Source organism: Phoenix dactylifera, chromosome 9 (genome assembly GCF_009389715.1).
Source record: "Phoenix dactylifera cultivar Barhee BC4 chromosome 9, palm_55x_up_171113_PBpolish2nd_filt_p, whole genome shotgun sequence".
Lineage (NCBI taxonomy): Eukaryota > Viridiplantae > Streptophyta > Magnoliopsida > Arecales > Arecaceae > Phoenix > Phoenix dactylifera.
In genome coordinates, this window is record NC_052400.1 from 17,262,956 (window position 1) to 17,274,491 (window position 11,536).

At 40.0% G+C, this 11,536-nt stretch overlaps 1 protein-coding gene across 1 annotated transcript; it reads right to left on the reverse strand.

The window, feature by feature from the left end:
• Positions 1-2,259: 2,259 nt before the first annotated feature.
• LOC103713782 (sulfite exporter TauE/SafE family protein 3-like) lies at positions 2,260-6,246 on the reverse strand. The gene is made up of 12 exons (XM_008800841.4): positions 5,745-6,246; positions 5,470-5,629; positions 4,737-4,937; positions 4,579-4,643; positions 4,465-4,492; positions 4,300-4,376; positions 4,145-4,231; positions 4,000-4,050; positions 3,683-3,904; positions 3,120-3,213; positions 2,767-2,907; positions 2,260-2,636 (listed from the first exon to the last, which is right to left on the reverse strand). The coding sequence occupies exons 1-12, from the start codon at positions 5,964-5,966 to the stop codon at positions 2,551-2,553; spliced, it is 1,434 nt and encodes a 477-aa protein (XP_008799063.2). The 5' UTR covers positions 5,967-6,246; the 3' UTR covers positions 2,260-2,550.
• Between the last annotated feature and the right edge of the window lie 5,290 nt (positions 6,247-11,536).

An 11,536-nucleotide genomic window follows, 5' to 3' on the forward strand; every position in this document is an offset into this window, starting at 1 on the left:
ATCCATTTTATTTAGACCTAAGCTAGATCAAAACTCTATTTAAGCCATGCCACCTTATGATGGATTACTTCTTGATTGCGTGCATAAACTTAAGCTTGCAATGAGGAGAAGCATTTTCAAAAGAAAATCACAGCTTAGGATGTTTGATGATATAGGATATCACATGGTAGCACCATGCAGTTTATGGTATGACATGATAAATGGATGTTGATTAGATTTTGGCGCAATGGTAAGATTGTTCTACTTCGAAATGCATTATGTATGTCTAACATTGTTACCATTCTCATCCGCTCGAGATAAAATTGTCCGTGGCTTATGAGCCTGCAAATATGTGGAAGAACCAATGGCAAAAGGATGAAAGTGTAGCAAAAGGTGCAGTTTCTGAAGGCAGCAATGGCAATTGCTCTAAGTATGATCAGATAATGAAAATGATTAAGAGCCCAATCCTCGAGAATCACACCAACTATGGCAAAAATATGTTTTAACAAGATCGGAGCAGCTCAAACTAGGTTAGTGCCTTCTTTGTAATGGAGATGAGTAACATCTGATATTAGAGACATCAACATGTGCCGTAAACGATAAGCCACCTATCAAATTTTTTCTCTGCGGAGAAGATGGATTAGGATCGACAAGATCATGCCTACTGTCTAGACTCTTTTCAGCACTTACTGGGTTACTCATAGATTTTATTCTCATGTTTTTAGAGAATGATGTTGTTAGTTTTCTTAAAAAAATTTTTAAGGTACATATTTTCTTTCCTTCATCCTAATGTTCTTAATAATTTCTTTTAATGAGATTTTTTCAGTAATATCATAAAGGTATGTTTGGTATTGTGCAAGGAAGCCGACAATGGAGATATGGGGTTACCGGGGAGGGGGAGAGATGGTGGTGACTGCCGACCAAGACAACCAGACCCCATCCACACAACTTGTGCAATTGCAACAATAGCAGGAATGAGGGGAAGGGAAAGATATCAAGTATTTGTTTATTTATTCAAGAAAACTCACTGGGACATTGAATTCATGGCGTGGGATTGAGCAAGGAGATGGGAAGTTATGGTTGGGACCTTCTTAATAGGTCAGGTTTACCTGTTGAAATGGTTTAAAAGTTTTAGATAGGAATGGATAGGTGTCTGTCCCACCGCTCGTGTAGGTCCTCCTTCTTGTTGATGGACAACATGGAAGTTCTAAGGACAGCTTATAACTTTCCCTTCTTGATTTTTTTTTTTTTTTTTTTATACACCAAGAAATATTCTGCAGCATTTAGTCGAAGGAGCCAAAATAGGGATCGCAATCAGCTGGTCCTAAAGACCTGACATAAATCTAACTTAACCGAACCCAATCTGACCCATTAGAAAATCAGGAACACGAACCGAACAACAACCAACTTGCTGACCCTTTTAACATCATTAAGGTTTGGACTTCATAATTTTTGTACTATTTATACTATAATTCATCTCTCCTTTTGGTTTTGTGCCATCGAATCAATGGTCTAATAATTATATTACATAATTTTTAAAATATATAAATATTGATATAGTATAAATATTAAAATTTTTATACCATGCACTATCTTCTTTGTGGACGGATAGGGTGAGGGCATGATCCGAACTAGATCCAATCCTCTGGCAGGTCGGGATTGACTAACCCACTAACCTCACAAGCTTGGTTAGGCAAGTTAGGTTCAAGTCGTATCAGAAATTACCACCCTTGGTTGACAACTAGCACAAGTTTAGCAAGTTTATTCTAGGATTTATAGAACATAGTGGATTGGCTCCCAATATACATGGAGAGACCAAAACCAATAATAAATCATTCTCTAGTAATTTTGCACGATGGAAAATTTGATTTTTGTTGGACGATGATTAAAAAAATAAAGCATAAGTTATGTTACTACCATATTTAGACCAAATGCGAAAAATTCACAATACTCCTTGTTAAATTAGTTGGAGCTAATCTATTCTATATAGAAAATTCTCAATTTTACAATTCTTTATTAGACTAAATATTGTTGCAAATACATTCATTCCCGACCAATTCATATTTTGCTCATGATTAAGCGTATCAAGCAACTAAACAAAAACACATATAAACTATAAATTGCTTCATCAAATCAATGGAATGGATTTTAACTTTCTAATCAGAGAGTAAAGTCAGCACTTGCAAATGCGTTACAAGGATGTCATCCTTGCACCACCTCCAAGGCCCATATGGAAAAGAAAACAGACATAAATGGAATAGAAAATAGAGGCAAAAATCATAACAAAATCCATGAACAAATTGAGAATCTGATCATAGATCATATGAGTACTAAAAACAACAAAATTCCAACTATGAGGTTTTGATTTTAAATCTAGCTCTATGACCATATTCTGAAATGAAGTACACAAGTAATATCTTTGAAGAATTTTTATTAGCGCTAATAACTGAGAAATTGGTACAATAGCAGGGAAGGTCAGCTGCCACCTATATATGGGGAGAGAACAAAAAAGAATCAAAACTTGGGGCCTGGAGTTTGATCGAAGACGCATTGCCACCTTTTGCTTGAATCCTAGGCTTGGTACTTGCAGAGGTTCTCAAACCCCATGTACTCGTGCCGTTGGATCTTCTGAATCATGTTTGAGATACCAACTCCCCCTGTCAATTTGGACAAAACATTGCACTGTTAAAGAGGCATCATGAAAGAAGAATGCAGAGATTAGGAAAGAGATCTTTGGTCGTATCAAAACAAGAGATATTTAGAGAAGGGGACGTCTTATGTTCTTACCTAATGAGATGGCACTAACAAAAATAGTGAAAGCTAGGATGAAAATTATGAGGGATGCCCTCCCAAGTATGTTAATCAGCTTCCTCACCACATGTTGGCCTATGAAGGCAGCAACAGTTACCACAGCAACAAAGTAAGCAGCTGCCCAAATCAAGAGAGATCATATGAGATTAGGATGAGTAAGGAGTGTACGGAATTACCCATTTCCTCGCTCGAAAACATGTTTTTCTGGACTTAGTCTAAAGTTGAAGGCAAGCAAATCATGTGAATTGTTCCGCAATCGATATTGACTTTAAAATTCAGAGGGATATATTCTTTCTAGATGTTAGAGAGTGGCAGGTGAATTAGATTACCATATGGAACGGGGAAACGTTTTAAGAGGTAGTATTCTACAACAGACATGGATGAGGAAAACGTCATGGCAAAAGTTGCTGTAGCACTTGATACCTGCGCAAAGATGTTAATTATCAAGCCTTGCATGTGTGAGAATTGAGCATGCATGCAGATCTAAAAACAGTCAAATTCACACCATCGAATTAATACATACTGATGTATTCTACAAGGTGCATGAGCCATGGCATTCCCTATTTGCCTACTTTAACCAAATTGTGATGATAATCGCAACGACTTTCGATTATTTAACGTCAAAAAATATTATCGGATCCACGAGGAAAGAAACTAAAAGACCAATGGGTTATGCATGACAGTTAGGAGTTATCAAATGGCCATTGACATGAATTAGGAATCAAATTTGATAGTCTACAACATGACAAATGGCATGGCATTCATGACTTGGAGACTCATGCATTCTCATTATATAATCAAAGTGCGAAGGGCAAGAGCAATTACAACTTAGCTTTGCTAGCTATTTATGGGAAATCATATAGCTGTGCGAGGAAAGAGATAGTGCACACACCTGAGGAGGAATACCGAGCTCCAGGAAAAGAGGACCCAAAATAAACCCTCCCCCAAGCCCAAGCAGTCCACCAACTACACCGGCGAGGACGCCAGTTGCACAGTATAGAAATAGCTGAAGAATTCTCCAGTTAGTTTCTTCATCTCCTTTCGATGAAATCACTCTCTTTCCTCTGTATAAACTAACTGCTTCATATGAAGTGACTCCCACAGAGACTGGGATCTGGAAGATATCAGCAGTACTATTGACTTAGATTAACAAGACCATGAGAGCATTGTTAGAGCCTTGATGTAAAGATAGAAACAAACGCGTAATACCTGCAGCAAATTCAAAATCCAATATGATTTTGAACAATTTGAAGTATATTCCTGCACAAGAAATGTAGAAGCAAGGTGAACCACTCAGCTATTTAATTTATAAAATCAAGGTAGAATTGATGACACCTCCTTGTGAATAGCTCACCTTCATAATCTGCAGTGCAAGGAATGCCATCCATACAAACACCAGAAGGCCAAGCTCCTTCCAACAGACATTCTGAAGAACTGAAACCTGCAAGGGTTATCAATGTCAGCATCAACATCTTGAGGACATGGCAATGAAGCTTTCTGCCTAAGTACCTCGGATCGACGAGTCTTGGGCTCCTTCGTATTGCCTGGACCGGTAGGGAGAGCTTTGTACTCAATTTCTTCACTTCCTGTGCCAAACAGTGATGCGAACATTGAACCACAGGTTGAAAGTTTTCCAGCAACATGCAACACCAAAGTGCGCAATTATTAGCTTACCACTTGTCTCTGCACGTTTCGCAGCCTCCTGTAATTAGCGGAGTCTCATGCAAATTAGGATTCGAGCAAATTAAAATACTGGTTATGAATCATGAAACAGGAAAGGAAGAATACCTTTTTCATCAATGTCTCTTTCTTCCATGTCTCGACACCCTTCATAAATGCCTTGGATGATGTTCCTACAAAAAACAGCCGGAAATAAAATCCATGAATGGAATTCCCTCTCGGTAGGAACAAAATCCCAAAGGTTATGCAAGCAAACATTTAATCACCTAAGAAGAGGATGATTAGAAGAACTGTCACCATCCAATCAGCAAACAGTACGTTAAAAGCAACTCCAATGCTAATTCCGAGCATGAGCATTGGTTGGAAAAGCAAGGCCAGGTCATAATCAATGATGGGCATATCTAGAGTTGGATGCTTGAGCTTAAGATTGTAGTATACAGTTGACCCCGCCGCACCCATGATCATACCTGCCCAAAGTGTGTCATCATATCAGCAGAACTAGTATCATAACTAAATTCCAAGAGCTTATAGTCCAACTAAGATAAAACAGAACAAAGTTACTTAAATTCATTTCATATCAGCATAGAGGAAAATGAGAACCTTTCTTCAGGAATCAAAATCAAGTCAAATAAGCAGCAAATATTCACACCACAAATTACTGTAAACTCAAATATTTCATCAACATAGCTCCTGAGTGTAATGTACAACAGGAACTTGAGTCATATTCAACTCAATTTGAGCTTTAATTATATTCATGCAAATGTATGACTTTTCTTATTTCAATAATCATAATCTCAAACAAAAAATATTTTTGTTTGACTTTTTTTTCAAATAAATTTTCATATGGACTTGTTGGATATACTAAATATAGCACTGATATGGTATTACTATCATCATTCACAATATCACATAATAATTAAATTCAAGGATATTAGTAAATTTTCATGTATCCAAACACTTCGGGGAGAGAGAGAGAGAGAGAGAGGAAAAAAAGCTCACATTTTGATATAGCTGTTGACGATTTCGGGTCGAACCCTATGATCAGCGTAAGCATGGGAACAAAAATCCCACCTCCACCGACACCTCCAACGCTGCCGAAGGCCGCTCCAAAGAACCCAATGATCGATCCCACGATTATTTTCCAGCCAAATTTCATCGGCTTTTAATAAAAAAAATACACAAATTCAATGACTTCAGACGTTAATTCTCATAAAACCATTCTAAGAAAAAAATGAAAAAAATCAGAAAAAGGGGGGGAAAACAGGAATACTTACCGGCCAGACATGTTGGTAAGAAGATTCGTTGGGCTGCCACAAGAAATTTGCCACCTTTAGAGCGTAGTCCGAAGCACCCATCTCTTCTTCGACGAAACTATCATCTCCCAACGCCTCAGACTTCGGTCCTCGCTCCGCCGAGGCCATCGCCGCCGTCAGGAGGAAGCTCAGACTCATCACCACCGCCGGCCACAACCACTTGTTCCGCCATTTCACCTCCATTCAACTCCCTCCTTCGACCACCGTTCCCCCGAACTCGCCGGAATCCCGTTACCTTGCAGGAGAAAACAAGAGCTCCGGCGAAATACCGTGTTCCAAAACCGAAGAGAAGCCCCCAAGCCCGATCGAACCGGACCCGCCCTCTCGTCGCTCCGCGCCGGCGAAGCAGCGGAGCTCAAGACCAGATCCGGATGCAATGGAAAGATCTTATTCTTTAATATCCGAATCCGAAAATTACTGCGAGAGCAGCCCTGTCGGAAGTCATAAAAGGCGATGAAGCCAGGAGCAGGGCCGCCGCTTATATCTACTTCCTGTACCAAATTACCCTTAATCTCAGCGATATTTACTATTAGCTTCGGGGATGAATAAAAGAGTGATTGAAGTTCCCAAAGTGAGCTTGTGCTGAGCCTTGGATCCTTAACACTGATCAATAGAGGCAGGTGGAGGCAGCCGTGGGGTTGTGTGGACTCTTTCAGGAACCATACGATATGAATCAGACGTACAAGAGTACCAGGGAGTCGCGTACGTTTGCATTCGAAGTTTGAAGCAGTTAACTAGTTGGGCTGTGGTCACTCTCGGTGTTCAGCGTAGGTAACGATCTTTCGGTCAAAGGAGCGTTGGAGTGGGGAGGAAATGATGTTAGGACTTAGGAGTCGCCACGGGAGGTGACGAGAGCGCTGGGTTAGTTTTCGGGGATCCGTGTTTAACACGTGAGGGCATAGATGTAATTATGGACGATTCTTGCGGTAATTGGGGTAGGGGGGGGGGGTCAGTCACGGCATTTCCTTAAGATTTTTATTTTCAAAATCAGCTCTTTCATAAGAGTACGGCCAGCTACTTCACTATCAACACCGCAATAAAAAACAAAAAAAACTAAAAACTACTGGGCCCATCAAAACCCTTCAAAATATTGAGCAGCAAAAAAAGCGACCCTTCTTATGACGTTGTTCCTCACGGATAGAAAGGAGGCTTTCTGGTGCTTGCCCTTTTCAATGTTGAGCTCTCTCTACGGTGTCGGCTTTCAGTTTTGTTCTCTACGCCTGGTTATGTTCGGTTAATAACTGCTTCTGACGTTCATCCTTATTTGCATCTTTTACTTTTCCGCGATTTAGCAGGTTGTACTCACATTAGAGCTATATGAAATGCGCAACCGCTTTTACCCAAAAAAAAAAAAAAAAAATTTATTTTTTTAATCAAATTGCATTATAATCTGCGCTGTTGTAATCTAAACTATAAAACCTCCGTACCATCTTTGTCGAACCATCATCACCTTTATAAACGTTTTCGTTCCTTTCTACACTAAATGGAAGGAGGACAAAAAAAAATACATATAAACATGAAATTATTGGTTGGACCATATCCATCAAGACCAGTCCAATCATAAAACAACGTGTCTGTATTACATCTTTTCTCTCTTTTAACTTTTTTTTTTTTCTATCCACAAACGTGCACATCGCTTCGTAGTTGGTCCACCATTAAACTTGCGAATCTAGTTCAATCAATAACTTCTTCACACCAATACAATAAAACCGTCCCTATTATATCATTAATTTGATTTGATGAGTAATTATTACCAAACGAGAAAACCGCAGACACCCACTTGGGCATGACACCTCACATTGCTACAACGTACGACACGTGATCGAGTGCAATGTTGATTATCAAAAGCGTAAAACCTCACACAATGATGGATGTTGTAGGAAGCAGAAGAAAAGGGCAGTAAAAGATCTTTAGTTAGAATATATTAAATTATTAGATAATTCAAAATTTATTTATTTTAAAAATACTATAAAAGAAAATAAATATTAATATATTTGTTTGATGAAGAAATTACTTCAAAAAATAACATTAAAAATTACTGTATTTGATTGAAGATAATTTTATATAAAAATATTATCAAATTTTTAATAATACTTTTAAATAAATTCAAATAATAATATTTTTTATGAATTTATTTATTGGTTATTTATGGCTGACTTACGTAAACACTATCAATATTGACTATTTCCAGTACTAAAATGTATTACATGAGTTAATAAATATTTTTAAATTATATATATATATAATGGGGAAAAAAATGGATCGTTCAGCCAACAACTAAAAAGCCGCCCAGTTTTGGCCCAGAAAACGTCAACACCAGTCAGCTGAATCTTTACTTCGGCCCAAAGTCAGCTCGACTTCGGGACTTCGCCAAAAGTTCCACCACCTTTAGATATTCGCCGACTCCTCCGACCAAGCTCAGGGTGCCTTCAGATATTCGCCGACCCGCCCCAAACAGGTTGGGGGCGCCTACCTCGGCAGTACGCCCCGACCTTTGAGCTTGGGGCGGTCCACCGAGCACACCTCGGAACCTGGGAGGCCGAGCTACTTTCAACACCCATCAAGCCGACCTCGCCAAACGCATGATGCGACCTCTCAACGAGTTCGGTCTCGCCAACAACCGTACTCATGTACGGGCCTACACCTACCTACATGGTCGTACATTACAACATTACCATGCCACATCTCCATAGCCGGCCTTCAACAGTCAGACGACACCTTGACTACTCCGGCCATGCCCTGCTGTGACTGTTAACACCCTACCGTTTTCAAGAATGGGTTGTATTACATGCCACCAGCTAGTCTAAGCTGCGCGCCATCTGGCTCAAAGTCACGCCCCCTCATAATGAGGGCTGACAGTGTCTCTGCCACCTGGGCTACTCCACCGAGACTATAAATAGCTCGGTCAGGTAACTTCTAAGAGGACTTTTCGGCTGGACCAAAATTCTTTTACTCTAACTTGATCGTCGGAAAGCCTTCACGAAAAACACCGGTGAGGCTTTGTGCAGGTCCGCGGCCGTTGCACAGGAAGTGGCTCCCATCTTCCTGTTCCAACCACTGGCGGCTTCCTCGACTCCACCGGCGTGGTCATTCTTGGGCCAAATTCGAACCACAACAATATATATTATAAATAAATTTTAGTGTATTTTGATATATAAATATATATATTGATTATTAATAAATCATATGTTAGATTTATTAATAATTAGTAAATCCTTCTAATTTATTATTAATAATTATATATTTTTAATTAATATATTAATACATTATTATTTATAAATATTATTATAATATATTGATATAATATATATATATAATAAATATTAATTATGTGATATATTTAATATAATATAAGTGAGGATATTTTTAATTAAAAATAATAATTTTAGATTATCTTCCTTCGATGGCCCAATATGGAAAAATAAATACCATCCTCCAGTGGTATTTATTTTACCTTCTTTTAAAAAAAATAATATCACTATTTGTCTTATTTATTTTTTTATCTAATATAATAATTTGATATAAAATTTATTATTATAATCTAAACTATAAAACCTCCGTACCATCTTCGTCCAACAACCATCATGACCTTTATCAACGTTTTTCCTTCCATTGTACCGCACTAGATTGAATGAGGACAAAATATATATATATATATAAATGTAAAATTATTGGTTGGATCATATTCACCGACCCTGTCTAACCACTATATTTTTTTTTTCCATCCACAAATATGTGTAGTTGGTTTGGTCCACCATTAAAGTTGTGAATCTAACATAACTAATAACTTGTTCACACCAACACTATAAAACCATCCCTATAATATCATTAATTTAATTTGGTGAGTAATTATTACCAAACGCAAAAACCGCAGACACCGATTTGGACATGACACCTCACATCGCTATAACTTGCGACATTTGTAGGATGTTGGGTACAATTATATACTACATAAGTTAATAAATATTTATAAACTATATATATTATAATATTATTGTCAATAAATTTTAGTGTGTTTTGATTTATAAACAAATATATTGATTATTAATAAATCCTACGTGTTAGGGGAAAAACCCTAAGTCATATATCCACAGAGGCGCTCGGCCGAAGAGCGCCGACCGGAAAGCTGCTCGGCCAAAGGATGCCGACCAGGAAGGCGCTCGACTAGAGGGCGCCGACCAGAGTGCGCGCCAAGAGGTGCCCAACCAAAATAAGCTGCTCGGTTAGAAAGTGCCGACCAAAGACAGCGCCGAGGCGCTCTGCTAGAAGGTGCTCGCCTAAAGGGCGCCAACCAGGAGCACTTGAAGCAACCCCGCCACAGGGCGCCCCATTGGGCGACCAGCTCGGCTCGGCAAGAGTGCCGAGCCGATGCCTTAACCAAATGTTCAACCTCCGCCTAAAGTCCAAGGGACTGACAACTCCTACGGCTTGCGACCTGCCACTATCTCCAAGCCATCAAGGCATAAGATCTTCGCAGGTATTCGGCACGACCTGCCATTAATGCATGAGACTCTCTCAAGTCTCCGATGCACTCAGTCATTTAATGAACACGGCCCAAGACGATCTCCGGATCACTGAACCATCAGAGCGCATGGCTCTACCTGACCGCCGGTTCATTCGGTAATAAATGCACTTACCATCCACAGACCCCAGGCCCGCTACGGCCGACGGATCAACCACTCCAACAGGTCCGATCGACCGTGACAACTCCCTGGTTCCGGTCTGATTCGGCCTTTTTTTTCCACCACGCCATTAATGGGCCAAATCGTGCCCAATTATCACATAACGGGACAAACCTCCTGTCACCTCCCAGGTAACCGAATCCTCCTATAAAAGGGAACCTGGGGGGAAGAGAAAAGAGGACGGAAAAACGGGAGGAAAAACCCGAAGCTCTCTCTGTCTTCTCCACATACTCTCTTCCCTGCTCTCTCCACATACTTGCCCCCTCTGACTTAGGCATCGGAGGGCCGGCGCCGGGGAGCCCGGCCACCGGCTTTTTTGCAGGACAGGACAGGACTGGACGCACCACCCCTCTTCGAACTTGCACACCCCCCGCGGCGGAGGACGCAGCCGGCCGGCGCACCGCCGTCTGCCCCCTGCAGCAGCGGAGCTCCTCCTTCTCCGGCTTCGCGGCGGCCCCCGGGTCCAATTTCCAGCAACACTACGTTAGATTTATTAATATTGATTTACCTTCTTTCATGCATGAATCTCACCATTTATCTTATTTATTTTTTTATCTAACCTAATAATTTGATATAAAATTAATTTTTTTTGTACCACATTAGGTTCAAGCAAACGGAATCTAATTGTAAAGTTGCCGTGCACCAAAGTGGCCGAAGGCTGGGATTCTGTGGGCCAGAGGATCCTTATCTTTTCTCCTTTTCCTGCGAGCAAGATGGTGATTGCCACGTGCATCATGCGACGGTTCACTGTATCAATCATGCAATTCAATTCCCGTGTCATTGCTCGTCTCGGACCGTCATCCGATCCATCTGGCGTGATTTGTCTTCTTCCTTCTTTCTTTCTTCCTTCCTTTCCATCTCTTCTTCTTCTTCTTTATATATATATATATATATATATTTATTTACCACTAGCTCCCACTAATTTCGTATAAACATTATCTACGATATGGCGTAAAAATTTTTGCACCCTTCAAGCAAAGGCAACCACCGCCTAGCCGATCGGCCAACTTACCCAACGGACAAAACCCACTATTTTACACAATTAGTGGACAGTCCCTAATTTTCTTTTTT

Coding starts and splice junctions, on each gene's coding strand:
- LOC103713782 (XM_008800841.4), bottom strand. CDS start 5,966: ATGGAGGTGAAATGGCGGAACAAGTGGTTGTGGCCGGCGGTGGTGATG. Junction 4,644..4,736: donor TCTAATCATCCTCTTCTTAG/GTGATTAAATGT, acceptor TGTTTTTTGTAG/GAACATCATCCAAGGCATTT. Junction 2,908..3,119: donor ACGTTTCCCCGTTCCATATG/GTAATCTAATTC, acceptor TGATTTGGGCAG/CTGCTTACTTTGTTGCTGTG.